This window comes from Mustela nivalis (genome assembly GCF_964662115.1).
Source record: "Mustela nivalis genome assembly, chromosome: 3".
Taxonomy (NCBI): Eukaryota; Metazoa; Chordata; class Mammalia; order Carnivora; family Mustelidae; genus Mustela; species Mustela nivalis.
In genome coordinates, this window is record NC_139022.1 from 154,894,543 (window position 1) to 154,913,447 (window position 18,905).

The window sequence follows — 18,905 nt, forward strand, 5'->3', positions numbered from 1 at the left end:
ATGTGCAGTATTTGAGAAAATGTTCCACTGTCCTATACTGTCTTCTTCAGAGAGAGCCTCAATCACATATGAAGGAAATGTTTTGTACCTGTGATCTTCATGGCCTTAAACACCCTCCATAATGGGAACACTGGGAACACCCCTAGATCCACTTTAAAGAATTATATGCTTTCAATCATATTTGTTGGTGGATCTCAAACTTCGATATAGGGGAGGCCTAATGGGCAGTAATCTGGAGTGAAGAGAGGCTGGAAGCAGTAGCTTTCAAAATGCTTTTACCTCAGTTTACAGTAATGGTTATTTTATTTTCACACTGCAGCCCATTACAAACCTATGTGTAACCTGCTTAGATGTATACACACATACAATTATATTACCAAAGTAAGTTTTATGAAATACACTTGCAATGTGTGACACACTTTTCTATGTCCTATTACATCAATATATTCTCATCTATTTCTATTAAACAGCATGCCCAAATCTCATTCAAATATTCCAACCGTCCGTCATGGTGGCAACCTGCAGCTGGAAACACGTTTGAGGGGTCTTTAGGGTCTGGATTTATGAGCATCTGGAGCTCTGCAGGGAGCTATGCTCATTCCCCGACAGTCCGAGGGCACCCCAAGTAGGAGGTATTTTCTTGCTCTGAGTTCTCAGAGAAGAAAAGCTTGAGAACTTAGAAGTCCTGGGAGTGTTCAGTATCACAAATTTCTAAGTTCCTCTTTATGGAACCAAGTCTATTGAGGTAATTCAAATTATTGGCTTTCTTGGGACCTCTTTTGACAGCTTGGAGGGGGGGACCTGGAAGCACAGTTACCGTAGGAAGAGCTGTTGAAGAGCTCGATGTTGAAGAAGGCGTAGTCTCCACTGGTCATCCCGTGCTTGTGCGCTGCCAGCATGATGCCCCGGATAGTGTCGCTGCTTGCACACATGATCACCACTGGGGAGGAAGGAACAAACAACACGTGTGAAACGCCCCTTTCCCACAGGACAGCCAGGACGCAGAAACCGGGGGAGGGGCACATCTGACAAGGAACAGGTACTAATAGAGACCTAGAGCACCTCCTCACTCATGACCGTCACATCACAAAGGGAAAGAAGAGTAACATGACGGTGGAAAAAGTGAGCAGATGCCAGCGTCACCGGTGATGGAAGCCACCATCGCCAACCATGGGGCACACGCACGAATCTACACCCAGGACCAAAAAGGTCAAAATGGGCAACGTGAATCCAGTCAGGAGAGCAGCCAAAAACCCAGCTTTGGAAATGTTCTAACCTAAAAAAACTTCAAGGAACAGAAAACTAAATGTGTGAAACTACATCTTAAAAAATAATAATATTAGAAGTTTTGCTAGAAGGGGCATTATTGAGACAACTGGAAAAATTTGAGTAAGTCTGTAAATTAGGTAGCAGTATTGCATCTGTGTTAAAGTTTTTGCTTTTCATACTTATACTGTGGTTTTGTAAATGAATGTCCTTGCTCTTGGGGAACACACACTTAAGTATTTAGGAATAAGGGAGCATCATGGTCCTACTTACTTCCCAAATGGTTCCTAAAAAGATAAGTGTGTGTGTGTGTGTGTGTGTGTGTGTGTGTGTGTGTATTTGAAGGTGGTAGGAAGGGAAGGAGAGGGGGAGAGATTTGGAGTGAAAGCATATGGAGCAAAATGTTACAACTGGTAACAGTTGAGGCAAAGGCTGTCCAGAGGTTTCTTACAATTTCTTACATCTTTTCCAAAAGTATAAAATTATTTCAAAATCAAGTTTTAAAAAAATACTTCAAAGATACCAGATTTGCCCAATATAAGCCAGTGAAGAATATCAACGGCCTTTTGTCCTGCATAGCATGGAAAATACATTTTCCTAAGAAAGCAAGCTGAATGGCTTTAGGGAGAACAGTTGTTTGGCAAATCAGAGGAGGCAGCGAGTCATGTAAGTTTTCTGCAGTCTGAACGCTGAAACGTTTTTCTCGAGCTGTCTCAACATCTATAGGAAATAGTTAACAAGACTCCAAGTCCATCCTCATATTCTCTCCATTTATACCCACACTGTCAGGTCTGAGAAGCTTTAAGCAGTTCCAGAAACTTGTGGCTCACCCCATAAGAGCTACACCAGGCTGGTGTGAAGCAGGTGCCTGGTCATTATCCAGTTAATTTGATCACTGTCGGTGGCCCCTGGTCCCCATGATGCAGACCGCTGTGTTTCAGTGCATACACAGAGAGAGGAGACCCAGAGGGTTCTGGGGGCTGTCCCCACATTATCACCATGCACGCCAGCCCTCTGTGATACAACTGTTCTTTGTAAAAGCATGGGTGCTGAAAACGTCAAACAAGCTCCAGGCTGGGCCAAGACTGCCTTGGCAACCTGCACAGAAGGTCAGGTGCCTGTTTATAATTCATTTGTTACGCATGTTAATTCAGAGTGTTAGATCACTGACTCTGACATTTCTTACTACAGAAGGGCTCGCTGTGCAGGCTAACACTCTGGAGAACAAGATTTAACAATACAAAACTCCAAAAAGTCCGTTAACTATGAGAGTAGGTGAGGTGTTGTTTGTGCCTAGAAACACTGTTACATATTTGGGTGAGTAGTCCAATTCCAAGATGCCTCAGCAAGGAAGCTTTGAAAGAAAGTCTTCATCACTCATTGTGACCTAGACCCTTGTGTCAGCTCTGATTCAATTCCAGTTCCTTAAAATGATTAAAAGAGCCATGCTGTCCCACAGAGCGGCCAATAAGGAAAAGGCTGAAGCTGGACAAGCTAGAAGAGTGCAGATTCCAAGAGTGGGCCTCTACAGAAGGACCCCAGAGGCTCTAGCTGACTGTCCACCAGCAGTCCCCATCAATCTGTGATCATTTGATCAGAGTCCGGAGTCTGGCCCCAAACCCCCAGATATAGAATCTGATTCTGTCAGCACATAAAAAGTAGAGTCATTGCTTAGAGGCAGAATCCCAATAATCTAACTCAGATGTTTTCAGATTCTCAAATGCAGATTACTTCATTTCAATGAGGAACCCAATGGTCACAAACTCAAACACACTTGCATCAATATTTCCCTGGGCATGCCAGACAAGAAGCCAAATTGTACGCAGTGCATGTCAGTGGGGATGGAATCCAAATCGGGGAGGTCAGTCAAAGGATTCAGGTGTCCAAAGCCACCAGGCCTTGGTAACCCTAAGCATCCATAAAAGTGCTAGTACTTGCCCAGGACCTACCCAGCTGTGTCCTCAGCATGGAGCAGAAGTTTCCCTAAGTCCTGTATGGGCTCTGCCTGACACTGCCCCCTCCCCACCACCCATCACCTCTCTGTCTATTTTTACAGCTCTGGCCCTTCTCCTTCTCCCTATTCCCATCACCACAAAGACCAAACCCTCTGACAGACACACTCTTTCTTTAAATGTCAGTACCTGCTGGGACGGACCAAGAGTGACGCAGAGCACCAGCATGTCCAACTGAGCCGACTTTGATTACTTTAGATCTCATCCATTTTGTGTTGACCGTACTGTTAAACCCTTCTTTGTGAGAACTGGTTTTCAAGTTCCTGGGCAAGATATTGTTTTTCTTGCATAAAAGAAGCCCCATAATGCACGTTATGACCCAGCTGAAGTTGGAACAAGCACTTACAGACACTGGCGAAACAGAGAGAATGCAGAATCCTTCTAGATTTGTAGGGTATTCCCTAATCTCTTATGGCTGTTTCATTCATGCCTAATTCAATGGCAACTATTTTTAGCAACTTGTCTTTATACAATCTGTTAGAAGGTTTAAAATAGTTTTCACTGAACTAGCCTTCTCCTCCTACTCTGGTTTCATCAGTTTGTATAATAACTAATTAAATTACACACTTATTATATTAAGTAAACAGGTAAAAATGGATTTGGTGACAATTCCTGGAGAGTATATGGACAAGTGTGAGAAGCGTGTGGCCCTAATCAGGAGAAGTATACAATGACCAGTGTTCACCAACAGTCAATAAAGCATGGGGAGCAAAAGAGAGCTGGAGCTAATCCTGCAGGCTGTCTAAATGATAGTCAATTAAGATAATTTGTGCTGTATTTAAGTATAATTAAATACACAAATACTCACTTTTTGGTCAAATTGTTAAACTTGTAAAAGGAGGGATGATGGTGTGATTCTAGGTTTCTGGATGGACTGTTCATCATTCTGGTCTCTTTCTCTCTTTGCCAAAGACTTGTGATGTCCCATGGCATCCTCCACTATCTGACTCCCAGTGCCTTCTGTAAGTGACTTTGCAATCACTCTAAGAATGAACAAGAGAAGTGCTAAGGGGTGTCTACAGAAGCCGCATCAAAGAACCAGAAACAGTCCACATGGCATACCTGAGTTAGGGATGATATCTTTTCCCCAGTGTCATATCTCCATCTGGAGTAATCTCTGAGAGGGTGAGACTCCTTATCCCTCAATGTGCCTTCATTTATCCCTCTCCCTGCACCAGAGGAAAAGGAGTAAATTGTGGGTTTGGTGAGTGAGTCTGAAAACAAAAATGGCATGCTGGATCCTTTCTTCCTTTCTTCCTTCCTTTTGGGTGTATATCTGCTTGCAGAGGGCACATATTTAGGGAAAAATAACAGTAAGTGGGTCCTTTTGGCAAGAGATCTAAACCCATGTTTTCTGAAAGGTCTTATCAATAATAAAAACATATTTTGGGGGCACCTGGGTGGCTCAATTGGTTAAACGTCTGCCTCCCACTCAGGATGTAATCTCGAGGTCCTGATTCAAGCCCCACATTGGGCTTCCTGCTCTGTGGGGTGTCTGCTTCTTCCTCTCCCTTTGTCCCCCCCCCCCATTCATGCTTGCTCACTCATTGTCTCTCAAATAAATAAAATTTTTTTTAAAAAAACATATTTTCGTATTCTCCATCAGACTCTTGCATCCATTCTCCATTTAATTCTAAGCTTAAAAAAGAAAAGAGATGTTACTTTATGGAGCCAAGGCAATATATGCCATGTGCTGCAAACTGAAAATATGATAGCAGAAATTAGAAAAATTTAATAGAAACTTGGGGGGCAGTCAAAGAAATATCTAAATAAGAGTAATTTCTTTTTAAAAGACAGGTCGTAAATAGGAGAAAAGAGGTAAGAAAGGTAGTTTCAATCCAGGTCTAACATCCAAATCATATTCATTCCAAGTCATATACATTCAAATACAAATCAATACATTCTAGAAAGACAGAGCAAATGAGGGGTTGAAAGAAATAATTAAACTTTTTCAGAACCAGAAGACATGAGTTTCTGAACTGAAAAGGTGCACCCTCCAATACCTTGATGTGCATAAAGCATGATACTGGCATGAAAGTACATCATAACACAATATTAAAACATTGAGAGCAAAGAGAAAATTCCAAAAGTTTTCAGGAAAAAAACAATAGATAACAAACAATAAGGTCAAGAACCCAAATCAATTGAAGCTTCCTAGTAGCAATGTCAAAATTTATAAGACAATCCTTCAAATCTTGAAGGAAAATGATTTCCAACCTAGAATTCCATAATAATGCATAAGGGCAAAATGAAGACATTTACGGTCATGAAAGGTATCAACCTTTAGCTCTCATCCATCCTTTCTGGGAAAGCTCCTGAAGAAAGAACTCAACCAAAACAAGAACACAAACTAAGAAAGAGGAACACCTAAGGATCTAGTGTGAGAGAGAGAGGGGTAATTGGAGTTGCAGGGGTGTGTTAAAGAATCCAGAGTGACAACTGTGCAACCTGCTTAGAAAATAACCAAACTGGAGCACCTCAGGGACTTAGAATAGAGAGTTGATGGATGATTTAGTTGTAAGTCCATAGAAACAAAGCAAACAAGAAAAAAACAACTTGTTTTTTTTAACCCAAGGAAAACTAGAGCAATTCAGGAACTATCATTATAATAACTGATACAGTCCAACTAAAAATAACATTTAGAAGGCAATAAAGATATAGACACTGAAAGTTGAGCTAACCAAAAATTTTTACACAACCATTCTGAAAAAATGTCTGCAAAGAGAGCTTGAATATGTGGTTAATATGCAGGAGAAGAGAACTAAATTACCATCTGCCACAGGGATGGTAGGAGAGAAACCCTCAAACTAAAATAATCAAAGTCATATGTTATTTAGAAGTCAAATACCTAAGGAAATCGTTGCCAAAGTTGAAAATGCTTCCCTCTGGGAAGTGAGACATGGGAAGTACAAGGCAGCAAATGCTTGTTCCTAATAAGACTCGTGCAATCTTCTGACTTCCTAATCTATGTAACTGTATAACTAACTCCCATAAAATTAGTATCTTCAGAAAGAAAATTAGAAAGACTTCTTTCTGGCCATTTCTACACTATACAGCAATGTGCTTCATTAGCAAAATAGAGATTGCACTTTTATTTTTATTGTTCACAAAGGCTCATCCACTCCAAAGACTTTCATCCACACTGCAGCTTACAATGCTTATTTTCCCCCTGCTGTGTGCTAGTTATTTTATACTTATCATGCATTCATTGCTTAAAAATTCTGATCAACCATTTGGTCATTTACCCCAGCCTAAATCTAAAAATAAGTGACTCTTGTCCTGATTAAATACTGTTGTCTCTATAGCTGTTAACAAGCCACATCCATGACATATTAATAACTAAAAGGATAAAATTACTGTTCTCCATACAAAAATGTTTGTGTGTACCACTTCCAGTTCTGCATTTCCTAAGATGCAGAGACAAAACAACTGCTAGCTTCTATTGCTTGAAAGAGTTGTCATACTTAAACTTGTCTTTTTAAAAATAAATTTATTGTTGACTATAGAATACTGAGGGCTGTCATGGACTGTAGGATTAAGTTTTAAGTAAAGATCATTGTTTTTTTACTGATGTAGACTCAGGCGTGTGTATTTCGGTGATGCTCTATGTTGCCTAAGGACAAAAGACGGGGAAATTTTTTTTTAAATTATTGACTTAGTGGCAAGTCCCTGAAAGGAATGATCAATGCCCCTCAGTTCTTCATTCTACAGTACAGCACATAGCCAAGTGAAATTTTAGTCATATTATTATTTGAGGTGGTGACATTATCAGTTGTTACCCGTTAAGAAATTCAAACATTTGTGATATGATTTTAAAGATGAAAATAAGTTCAGAAAAAGTGCTAAAAACGTTATCTCCAAAAGATGGGTTAAGGGGGACAGACACTCTCTGGTTCTATGATGTTTCATACGGAATTTTCGAAGACAAAACTGTGGTCAGTTAAGTTTTTAATATTTGAGTGAGCACAAATGCAAACACCAGATCAGCATGAAGAGGCCTGCTTCTCATCTGACCTCACTGTTCCAGGAGGAGGAAATCCCGCCTCAGAGAAGGTAAATGTTTTGCCCTGGGCCACGCAGCAGCGGCAGTATCTGCTCCTCCTGCCAAGGTTCTCTCCCCAGAGCACGGCCCCACCTCCGTAAGGGCGATTATCATCATATATATTAAAAAAGAATAACCAGTCTCAAACCTCATGTTGACTGAGCATTCAGTATGTGCCTGGCCCTGTTCCAGCACATTCTGGGTGTTAGCTCACTTAACTCTCCCAGCATCCCCAAAAGGGGCTGCCCCAACTCCTGACACCTCAGCGGAGGAGCCTGGGGTAAGAGACTTAGGAGCAGCCCAGCCTCTTTTGCCAGGGCAGGTGCTCTGCGAGTCAAATGCCAGGAAACCCCTGAACTGAAGCCCTTTTTAACACTTTAACCAGCTATGGCAAAGGAAGGGTGATGGGTAAAAGATCTCCAAAGAGAGCCTTGTGATCAAGCAACTTTCTCACCTGAGGGTGGGGAAATGGGGTGGGGGAGAAGCCTTATGAGAGAAACTGTTTTGTTTTATATCTATGAATATTTATCCTTCTGCCTAGTCACTGTTGGAAATAGACTTTAGAGTAAGAATAGCCTCATCACCTGTAAACATACAGTTCAGCCCAGCAAACTTTCACCACTAAATTCAAACAAAAAAGAAAGAGAGGGAGGGAGGGAGGAGAAGCAGCAGCAGCAAAAAGACCTGGGAACAGGTATGAGGCTTCCGGAATTAAATTAATCCTTGGCACCAGACTGTAATCCGAGCTCTCTCGGGAGCCCACAGGCCTACCAGGGCACTGGCGTCCCTCTACCCCTTGCCTCAGTCACACCACTGTGAGGCTGAGGGGACTGGTGGTCCCATCTGCCCTCATTGGGGCCAACTGCTCCCCTTAGGCCACCATCTCTGGCCCTGTGTGCGTGGGTCGGTCACCGCCAGCATTCAGACTTTCAGGACTGTGGCAGCACAGACACGTTGGCAGACCACGCCTCGCGCCCCCAGGATGACACCTCCCCCCAGATCTTCCTGCCCTGAAAGCCAGGCCCTGCCAGCCCCTGGAAAGCCCAGAGCTGAAGTATCAGGTTCCAGGGACACAGGGCAACCTGAGGTCTACGGGGCTCTGCCTTAACCTGGGGACTGGGAGAGGGGAAAGTAGATGTGAGTTTCTCCGCCGAGCGTAGGGAGACGGCAGCCGTTGGACACAAGTGCCTTTTTTCATAATCAGCAAAACCGGCACCCCGCTGCTTGTCTGGCAGGGATTCCGCGAAGACAGCCTGGATTTCAAATGCTCAAAACTTGGCCATGCACCCCACTGTCAACACCTTCCGCCTCTTCTCTCTCAAGAGTGCGTTCACTCCCCAGTCGGAGTGCACACACTGGACAAAGGGGCGGCCACGAGCCATCCCCCAGCGACCTTCTGCCCACTCTCACCTGTTCCCGAGACTGCTAGCTTCCGGTTGCCCTGTGTCCCACGGTCACAGTGCCCAGGCTCCTGCCCGTGCCAAGTCATGGACTAGCCCTGTGTTTGGCTCAGCCCTTCTCGCCAGTGACCTCCCCGCGCACGGTCTGGCGTGCTTTGCCCGACTACACGTTGGCCATCCAGGTGACTGCGCTCCCGAAACCGGGAGCCGAGAAGAGTTCCCCGAGCACTGTTCACCCCAAACTTGACACCAGGAAAGAGGAAATCGCACTATGCTGGGATCTCAGCCCACCTTCACGCCGCCTACACTGCAGTAAAAGCGACCGCACTGGGGTCTTCTGTCATTAGGTATCCGCGACCACCCGTTTCTCCCGCTCCCTGCTCCCTGTTGCCGGAACCTCCATCCTCAGCCTTGAGCTTTGTCCGGTTTGGTAGCTCAGACCCGGGGAGAAACTTGGGGCTCACGTGCAAAAGCTATAAAGCGACCGCTTCCCCAGCGCACGCTCTCGCAAAGCCTTGCTCAGGGCGCTTTAAGGACCTCGGTGCAGATCGCAAGGGGTTTGGGGGGAGGGGCGGATAGTGAGTGTCGCCTGGGTCCAGACACAGCGAGGCATTTTTGGTGGAAACCACAGAGGCTCGTTTACAAGGGCCACGAAAGAAATGAGAAGGGCGAAACAATGACCTTTTAAAAGAAAGCTGGGATTTGTGGAAGGTGCAGCCAGGGAAACGCTTAGAACCAAGCCAGCCAAGTAGCGGCGAGCCAGCTGTGGAGAGAATGCATTTGCTTCCGCACTGGGAGGGGGCGCACGCTGGTAAAGGACTGAGCAACAAGTTCTCTCTGGCCTCGGGACGCTTTCAGACCCCGGTTGCTGCAGGACACCGAGAGTGCGCCGCCAATCACCAGCCTGGTGCTGGCGAAGGAAGAGAGAGGAGGAAAAACCAAAGTGATTTGACAGCACCTGTCGGACCCAGGCACTCGGGAGCTTCAGGCTCAGACGCCCCTCCCCCAGGCTCTACTACCTCCCTCGGACCTCCGCATTCACCCCGCGACAGCGAAAGGCGATGGTCAAAGGTTGTCGCAGCCAAACAGCGCACACCCGGGCGAATCCCCGCGTGCACGTCCTCCCCGGGTCCTCGGTGCAGGGGGTACAGTAGGGTTCGCAGAGGAGCTGACACGTGTGCGGGGAGACCCGCCGCGGGCGGTGGGGTTAGGGCCGGAAGCCGGGGGTCGCAGTCCTGCTCACCTCGCTCACTGGCCTGGATGTAGCGCACTATGTCGTCCAGGTCCAAGTCTTTGGTCTCATCGAAATTGTAGGCGGACGTGTGCAAGCCCTCCTCCTGGAAGACCTCGTGGACCCCTTCGAGGGTGAAGTAGCAGTTCCGCTCCAGCTTGTCATCGCTATAGACAAGTGCGGCGCGGCTCCACTGGTGGTGGCGGAATAGGGCGAGCATCATCTCACCCATCTTAGCGTATGCGGGTGCCACACGCGTTAGGTGCGAGTACTCGGTGTCCTTGTGCTGGAAGCCCGCGGCCAGTGCCCCTGCCGACAACATCGGCAGGTCCCAGTGCGACGCAAGTCGGGCCACCGGCGCTGCTGCGTACTCGCACACCGGCCCCAGGATGAGATCGGGCTTGGCGCCGCGTGCCTCCGCCACGCGGTCCACCAGGCTGAAAAGTGCCCGGTTGCCGCAATCTGAGTCTTCGTAGGCCACCTGGAAGCGAGTTCCGGGTGGCAGAAGCCGCCGCTCGGTCCCGTTGCCCTGCACGCTGCGGAGCGCGTATTCGATGGCCGGCCGCACCCGGGCCAGGGAGAACAGGTACGAGTCGTCCTGGGGCAACAGCACCAGCACCTCGATCTTCTGCGGCTGCAGGGCCTCTCTCTCCCGGCGCCCTCCGCCGAGGCTGGCGCCCCCGCCGCCACTGCCACTGGTGCTGCCGACCAACAACACCCAGACAAGCAAGACGCACGCGGAGAAAGTGAGCACCAGCAGGGACGGCATGGTGCCGCAGGAAAGAGCCTGCCCTCGCTGCTGACTCGCCCTCTGCCCCCCACCCACCCTTCCTCTTTCCTCCCCACTCTTCTCTCCGAGGTCCCTGCGCCCCCTTGGGCGCTCTAAGAAAATAGAATACCCCTTCACCAGAAGACAGAGAAAGAGTCCTTCTTTGCAGTGTCACTCGTTTAAAAAAGAGAGAAAGAAAAGAAAAAGTTCACCGCGTGTAAACCTGTACGCCTACAATAGATTTATATATATATATATATAACTTAAATATATATACATATATATGTATATATATATATATATATATATATATATATATATATTCGCCTTCCCTTTATATATACTATTTTGCTTAGAGGTGGCTTCTTATTTGGACGTTGCTAAGATTGCTTTTGAAAGCGTATTTGTAAAAGAAAAAAAAAGTTAGACTTGTCCAAGTGCTTGTAATTGACGGTGCATCTCCCCCGCGTTTGATCTCATTGATTCGCGCCGGTTCCTGGATCCATAGCCCGCGTTTAAATAGCGTGGCAGCCGCGGAGCGTGTTACCACACAAGGCGCTCCGAGGCTGGGTTTGTATTTCCAGCGGGTGGGGTGGGTGGGGGTGGGGAGTGGTGGGGGCTGGGCTGGGGAGCCTCTCATTAACATTCTTACTTCAGGGCTCCTCCCCACACCCCTACCTTCCCACCCCTCCCCGGTCCCTAACCCCAACAACTCCCAGCCAGCCCCTGCCTTGTCCTTAAAGCCGCAGTCGCCCGCGTCCGCACAGGCAGGAGCCCCCACCACACCGCACACCCTCTGGGGTCCCCCGCCTTACCCTGGCCCCGCACGCAGCAGCTCTTTTTCCAGCTCCAGGCTTTAAAAAGGGAAACGTGTTTGAAAGTAAATGAACGCAGGCACACACTGTGCAAAAAAACCAACAGGATTAGAGGAAGGGGGTGGTCCTAGAAATTTGTACTTTCCTTGCAAAAATCCGTAAATCCCGCTCACTCTCTTCTCTTTCTCCAGCCAAACTCCCTCCTGACGCACCAACTCGGGGCGGGCACCGGACCTTCCCAGTCCCCTGGCGCAAGGTCAGGCGGGGACCAAGGTCCCAGTACGATGGCTCGATGGAGGACCTCGAACTCCCAGTTAGCCCAGGCGGTACTTGGACCCCTCCCTCTCCCCCGCTCTCTCCTGCCACGCACCCGCGTTCTCCCTCTAGGCCTCGCGATTCGCGCTGGAGTCGCCCCGCTTCCAGGAGTCCAGTGACCCCACGCAAAGACCCTCAGCTGGCAAGCGTCTAGCAGAAAAGCGAAACTTGTTGCTCCCGGAGGCGAGTGAAGAGTTCGGCTTCTGGAGGTGGCGAATAGTCTGAAGAGCATCTCCGAGGCGTCCTCGAGGTTTTGTGTGCCAAACCAGGTAACCAAGAGACCTCCCTAAATCGTCACCCAAGGGTACCCTGGGTGCAAGGGCACCCTCCGTTCCAACCGCTTCTCCTCCGGGTCACGAGAGGCACTGTGCTCGCGGTTCTGCACTGCCGAGAAAGATCTTGTGTCCGAGACTCCTCTAGCCACTGGTCACAGCCACAACAGCAGTGGAGACAAGGATGGAAACGGCCGTGGAGTCCGTGGTCAGAGGGGCCTCACGGGATACCTACCCTCTGTGCTACAGGGCAGCTCCAAATGGAACTTGAACCACTGAACGTGATAACACTCCGAGGTCATCTGCAATGCGAACGTGCTGCATTAGACTGGGGAATTGTGATTCTTAAGCGCCGCAAATTAAAATAAATTGAAAATGTTTTTAAATGGTCTTTCATTAGACTGTGACCTCGAATTTCCAACAGTCTTAGACCAACGCCCTCTTTCGGCAGAAACTTGCAGCCGACTGTTATCACCGATGTCATGGCCCCAGGGATTGCGTTTGGTTGCTTTGCTTTTGTTTGTTGTTCTTTCTTTTCTTTTTTCTTTTCTTTTCCTTGCTTTTCCTTTCTTTTCAACACAGAAGCCCCAAGAGAGCTATTGCTCTCCAGTATAACAGTGACAAGGCAAATTGGGATTACAGGAAACGTGGCCTCTTCAAGCAGCAGCACTGGAGGCCAGTGACAGCACCTCCTTAATGCTCTTTCTGGCACCAGAAACGTAATTATGGACAACAGGTCACCGTCTGAGTCATTAAGATTTCAGATTATGCACTATGATCCCTCAGTCTTCAAGCAGGACCTTTCTACTCCTACAAGAAATCTTATTTATTTAATTAGAGCTGCTAAACAGTAGCAAAAGAGGCATCTGCATAAAATTTTAATTCCACAAAGACGGTAATTTGCACACACTGGAAATTGAGATTTAGCACTTCACAGCAATTAAACACTCCTGGAGAGAAAGAGGGAGGGAGGGAAAAAGGGAAGGAATGAAGGAAGGCAAAAGGGAGGAAGAAAGGAGGGGAGGGAGGGAGAAAGAGAGAACAGAACTAAATCACGAATTCCAAGGGTCTAATGGGTTTCGAAACTGGTTGCCAGGAGACGGGAAGGAACCAAGGTTTCCTGTTACTGCTTTCTGTGCCCTGTGTCTGGAAACACCGGCCAATGGCGATAGGATTCTGCACGCTGTGTGGTGTGGGCTTATTAGGAGAGTCTGGGGTTTCAGTGGCACCCTGCATGAACGCTTCTGCCCCAGTCACACCGGGGGTCACGCCCAGGGCAGTGCGGTTAGGTTGGGTATCACAGGCTCTCCGTGGCCTTTCCATCAGAGCTCTCAACTTGCAGCTTGTCACTCAATGGCACAGACTAACCAATGTGTGGAAAGGAAGAGCCCCCAAACTACACAGCAGAACCAGAGAAGCATTACTGAGCTTGCTGGTGCTCAAAGCACCCCTTAAATTTTTCCAGTGAGCAGAAATAGGAATTTTTTAAATTGAGGTACAATTGATATGTAACGTTATATTAGTCTCAGATGTACTATATAATGATTCCATATTTGTATATATTGGGAAATGGTCACCACAATAAGTCTAGTTATAATTTCCATCACTATGCATAGTTACAAATTCTTTTTTCTTGTGATGAGAACTTCTAAGATCTCTTCACAACTTTCAAATATGCAATGCACTCTTAACTATAGTCAACATGCTATATCTTACCTCCCAGGACTTATTTATTATATAGAAATTAGACTTTTTAAAGAAAAGCTTTAATTGAAAATATGCACATTTATAGGAAGTAATAGTATATGAACATTAATGTTATACGTCTGTTTACTTTCTACCAAATTAGATTTTTTCCAAGCAGGAGAGAGTCTGTGTAAATTTCTTGAATACCATGAAGCTCTCCAATCATAGGACTGGAAAAGATTTCAGAAGTCACCCCCCTGACACCCTCACTCACTAGATGGTGAATTAAGGCCAAAGAATAAAAATGAGGTACTTAAATACATCTTTGTCCCTGAGAGTATTTTAAAATGGGATTGAATTAGAAATAAGCATGTACCACCTATTATACCATGTAAAAGAGGTTTGGGGACAAAGCTAATTTTCATTAAGTAATAACATTCTTTGCATTAAAATTTTGTTTTATATGCAGCTAAGTTTTGAGGATAGGCAGCACACTAATATAATTATTAAAAGAGTATAATAGCATTTTTGCAGCACTGTAAACATATAGATCAAGCCAAGAAAGAAGGAAACAAGAAAACAAATAGAAATAACTCGTCCCTTAGAGTCAGTTTTTAAACATTGTTCCTTTCAATTCTGTAGAACAGTGAAATGGAAAAAAAAAAAAAAATCCCTAACCTTTTCACTTAGTACATTGTTTCTGGCAACAATTGCTGAATGAAAACAAAAGAAAGTTACAGGGAAATGCTGCAAAATAAAATAAAATTAACCAAATGAAAAGCAATGTGAGCTCTAAGCAGGATTATTACAAAAGCTAGTCGACTTTTTTATAGGATTTAGAAATGTTTTCATCCATATCACAAACTATATTTTTTTAACATGAAGTTACTAAAAAAAGGTGGCCAGTTTTATATATTCAGCTATTTCTTTGCCACTCTTTGAAATGTCTGGTGTCTATATAAGTTAATTTTTTTTACCACCAGGAAAGACAGCATGATCGGGAGAACCCCAACATGCCATTCTTTGAAATGTGTTAGAAATGCTATCTTAAGGAAGTTTTCTCCACCAATTTTTACAGGCTGCATGACCTTCTCCCTCATAAACCCAGTGGCAACCTCTCAAGTTAAGAACCCTTCCAGATTTTCACAGAAAACATCTTCTCCCTCGTGAAGCCAGCCCTGAGGTCACAGTAAAGGACAGTAAAGGATCCCTGTGAAGCCTACAGCCCACAAAGAAAATACCTTCTTGGGACAGAATTGTTGAAAACACACTTCCCCCTAGAGGCAGAAAAGATGAAAGAATATTACACACAATTCAGAACATTTCTGTAATTTAATGAGTATTGAGGTTTTTGTTTTAACATATAGCTGATGTTTTAGAGGGAACCATTCAAGACCTGGGAGAGAGATCGGTGAATGCCAAAAAAATTAAATTATAACTTTGCCTCTGGGTTTTAGCCTTCCTTAAGCAGGAACTCTATTCAATGACCCCTTTTCTTCTATTTTACAAATCTGTGATTTTTTTCCCAACACTATAAATAATAGCAATTACATTTTTTTCTACTTAAATTTATGATTCAATTTCACCAGAAACTGCAGCTAAACATGGCCTTGAGGGATTCTTTTGAAAACAGCTCTAACGAACTTACTTCCTTAAGGTCAGATTTGTTTCTGTATGTCCCCTCTTAGGTTCCCATTCGCCACAATCTCTTGTCACTTCTTTGAAGATGTCCTGAAACAAAATGACATGAGAAAGACTTCTGAAAAATGCAGAGCTGCTGCTCTTGGTTTAACTCGAGTACTGGGCTGGGGGCCAGGCTTCCCAGGGGAAAGAGGGCCCGCACAAAACCCTTCCAGCACAAGCGCAGGTTATCACCTCACCTGTTTGACTTTCAGTGTCCTCACTGGCTTGGATTTTCTCATTTCTACACAGGAGATAATAACATTTTCCTGGTGTTGTAGAAGTAAGAATCAGAAAAAACAGATGCAAGGTGCTTTGTCTACCATAGGAAGATAAATGGCAGCTCTTGATATTAAATTCCCTTCAACACCAAGCAGTGTTCAAAAACTGTTTATGGAATGAAAGAATTAATTCAAAACCCAAAACGGTGTGGCTTTTGTGTAATTTGCTTGGAATTATCTATCGCCCGATCACCAGACCTTACTTAATAATGTTTGTTTGGTGACAGTGGCTTCCCAGGAGGAACCCTTTTGGCAATCACTGTGATACTGGCTGCAAATATTCCCAACCACAGCTATTTCCTGGTAAGCTTGAGACAAGATCTTGTTCAATATTCTCCCCCCTGCACAGTGGTGCAAAGAGAGCAGGAGCTGATGTTCGCCACCCACAGCTGCCCTTCCCATCTAAAAGGCTCCTCCAGAAAGTCAGGTTCCCTCCAGCCTCAGAGAACTAAAGGGATACATCAGAGAGTAATTTCTTTAAAGGGGGGTAAAATAGAGCAGCTGCACAGAGGGGCAGGACTTTGGGGACGGGGAAGAAAGAGGCAGATTGCATGGAAACACAAAGAGGATTGTGTTGGAAGGAATGTGTTTACTTTATAGATCGTGGACATTATCACAAGTAATGAGAAAAAAATAAAATGCATCCTAATGTACTAAATACCCAGGTAATAAAAATTTTAGGCCCAGGGCTAAATGCTCTTGTCCAATTCAGGAAACCTTTTAAGGTACTTACATTGTGCCAAGCACTGTGGTGTTCTACGGCTTCGTTAAACCTACTATATCAGACATACATTAGTTTTGTCTGGGTCTATGATCTGACCCAAGTTACACTTACTTCTATGTGATAGAAAAATCATGTTATAATACTCAACTGTGCTATGTTTTAAAGAAACATAATCAAGACAAAATTACATCAAATTTATAAAATGTTATAAAAACATCTTATAAAAATAATTTTTCCAGTGTTATTACATCACAATATTGAATGGTTTGTACTCTAAATTAACAAGCATTAACCTACTAGAATATAAATTTCATGAGGGCTGAGGAGTTTTTTTTTTTTTAATTCGACATTCCCTCCTTCAAGAAGGATACAGCAGACATTTAAAAGTTTCTCACCAACAATAGGGCATCTGGGTGGCTCAGTTGGTTAAGTGACTACCTTTGGCTCAGGTCATGATCCTGGAGTCCCGGGATCAAATCTTGTATCAGGCTCCCAGCCTGAGGGGTCTGCTTCTCCCTCTGACCTTCTCCCTTCTCATGCTCTCTCTTTCTCTCTCTCTCTCTCAAATAAATACAACCTTTAAAAAAAAAAAAGTTTCTCACCAAAGATAAATCCAAAGAATACAAATTTCTCACAAAACAGAATTTAGAAGAGAAATAATAAAGCAATTAAAGGAAAAAAGATAATTCAAAGAGAAATTCAGTCATAGATACAAATTCATATATATAAGCTTATAAGTTCATAATTTTCAGCACATTCAGATATGACCATGTTGGATTTCTTAATGTGCAAACAATGTAAGAGGCCCAAAAACCTAAATACCAATTTTAAGAGGTATTCACACATTGATACACCAGTATCTATTCACTCATACTCAATTCTTGACCACTTCCTTGCTAATGGGGAAAATGCAGTATCCTTAAAAAAAAAAAAGTCAGTACAATATCTTGTAATGCTATGAACAGGAATTTAAGGTGATGAGGAAAATTTTTGTTACACCATGTGCAATGTTGTGAGGTATAATTTTTTATTTCTTTCCAACAAGTACATTCCACTAGGTATTAAATCTTGGATAGCTGATACATGAGACTAAAATAGAATAGAATGCCATGAGGAAAACATCAGGAAAATTCTTGACATTTGCCCTCTCATATTTTCGGTGATCATGTTGTGACATCAAATTTCGCCCTGACACTAGTGGAGAAAATTATTTCTTCAAGCTGACATTGTTACTTTTCAATTGCTGGTAACACCTTTGACATTCAATGTTCTTCTTCCTCTTCATCCACCCTACAAAAATATTCTCGTTCCAGCCCTTCTTTTCTTTCTCCCTTCACTAACTGTCTGGGGAAAACAGTAAAGATTATTTTAACCTGAATTCGTTGCATTGCAGACTCTTGGAAATCTTGAGATATGACATGGAAATGACTTTCTACTTGGACAATGTCTCATACTCAAGTGCATGAGAGTGTGCAGATGATCCCAAATTACAAATTATTCATGCTGTGGTAGATCATTGTGAGGTTTTTTTTCACCTCGGGTACATTTTTTTTAATTAACCATAAATCAGTTCTTGGCACACTCAATCTGGCACGTATCGATCTGTGAGATTCTTGTTTTAGTTTCTCTCCTTCATGGGTCTCTTCACATTCCCTTTACTCCATGGGATCCTCTTTATGTGTTCAATATCTGCCACAGACAGGTCTTAGATTCTTGAAAAAGAGTGTTTCTTGGGCATGCCTGTGTCATTCCAATATGGAAATTGCATTATACTATTTCTTATTTTCATAAAGAGTAACACGGATAGACCTTAACTATTAGGTGAAAAATTTATATCATTATGTTTGTTTAATTTTTAGAATAGGCCGTCTCTTTTTTTTTGAGCTTTATTGAGGAGTAATTCTTTTTTTTTTTATAAACATATATTTTTATCCCCAGGGGTACAGGTGTGTGAATTGCCAGGTTTACGCACTTCACAGCATGAGGAGTAATTCTTGAGCACTACACATACTTAAAGTGGACTATATAATGATGTGAGATACATATACATGGTGGACTAGTTATCAAGATCAAGATAATTAATGCATATATCACCTCATGTAGTTAACTCGTTTTGTGCATTTGGTGAGAATGCTCAAAATCTCTTAACAACTTTCAAGTATACAGTCCAGTATTACTAACTATAGTCACCAAAGGAATCACATGTGAGAACTAAATAAATGATGGCCCTAACTAAAATCCCAGTATTGTTACCAAAAGAGAGAGAAAGGGATATTGAATGACCAGAACAAGTGCTTACTAAAGCATATTTTCTTAAAACTATAGCTTTGTGGTTAGTAGGTATGACCAATCCACAATCCTAACCCAGGGTACAACATCTCTGAGTAGTATCCAAGATGGCTAAGTTCTGTT

The 18,905-nt window shown here is 44.1% G+C and overlaps 1 protein-coding gene and 1 long non-coding RNA gene across 8 annotated transcripts in view; one reads left to right on the forward strand and one right to left on the reverse strand.

The window, feature by feature from the left end:
- Nucleotides 1-15,539, reverse strand: part of NPR3 (natriuretic peptide receptor 3) — a 77,197-nt gene extending 61,658 nt beyond the window's left edge. For 2 of the 7 annotated variants that reach the window (XM_082724494.1, XM_082724492.1), the window contains exons 1-3: nucleotides 11,906-11,980; nucleotides 11,536-11,621; nucleotides 818-940 (exon numbers count right to left, since the gene is read on the reverse strand). In XM_082724494.1, the coding sequence (XP_082580620.1) occupies nucleotides 818-932 (115 nt within the window). In that variant the 5' untranslated portion in view covers nucleotides 933-940; nucleotides 11,536-11,621; nucleotides 11,906-11,980. Of the gene's footprint in view, nucleotides 1-817; nucleotides 941-4,340; nucleotides 4,448-8,730; nucleotides 8,840-9,963; nucleotides 11,286-11,535; nucleotides 11,622-11,905; nucleotides 11,981-15,456 lie in introns of those variants that run through there. The other 5 variants (XM_082724489.1, XM_082724488.1, XM_082724491.1 and 2 more) reach the window with 4 other exon arrangements.
- LOC309861514 lies at nucleotides 10,409-12,502 on the forward strand. Its single transcript, XR_014309971.1, has 2 exons — nucleotides 10,409-10,537; nucleotides 11,727-12,502. It is a non-coding gene; the product is annotated as an uncharacterized lncRNA (long non-coding RNA).
- Nucleotides 15,540-18,905: the final 3,366 nt, after the last annotated feature.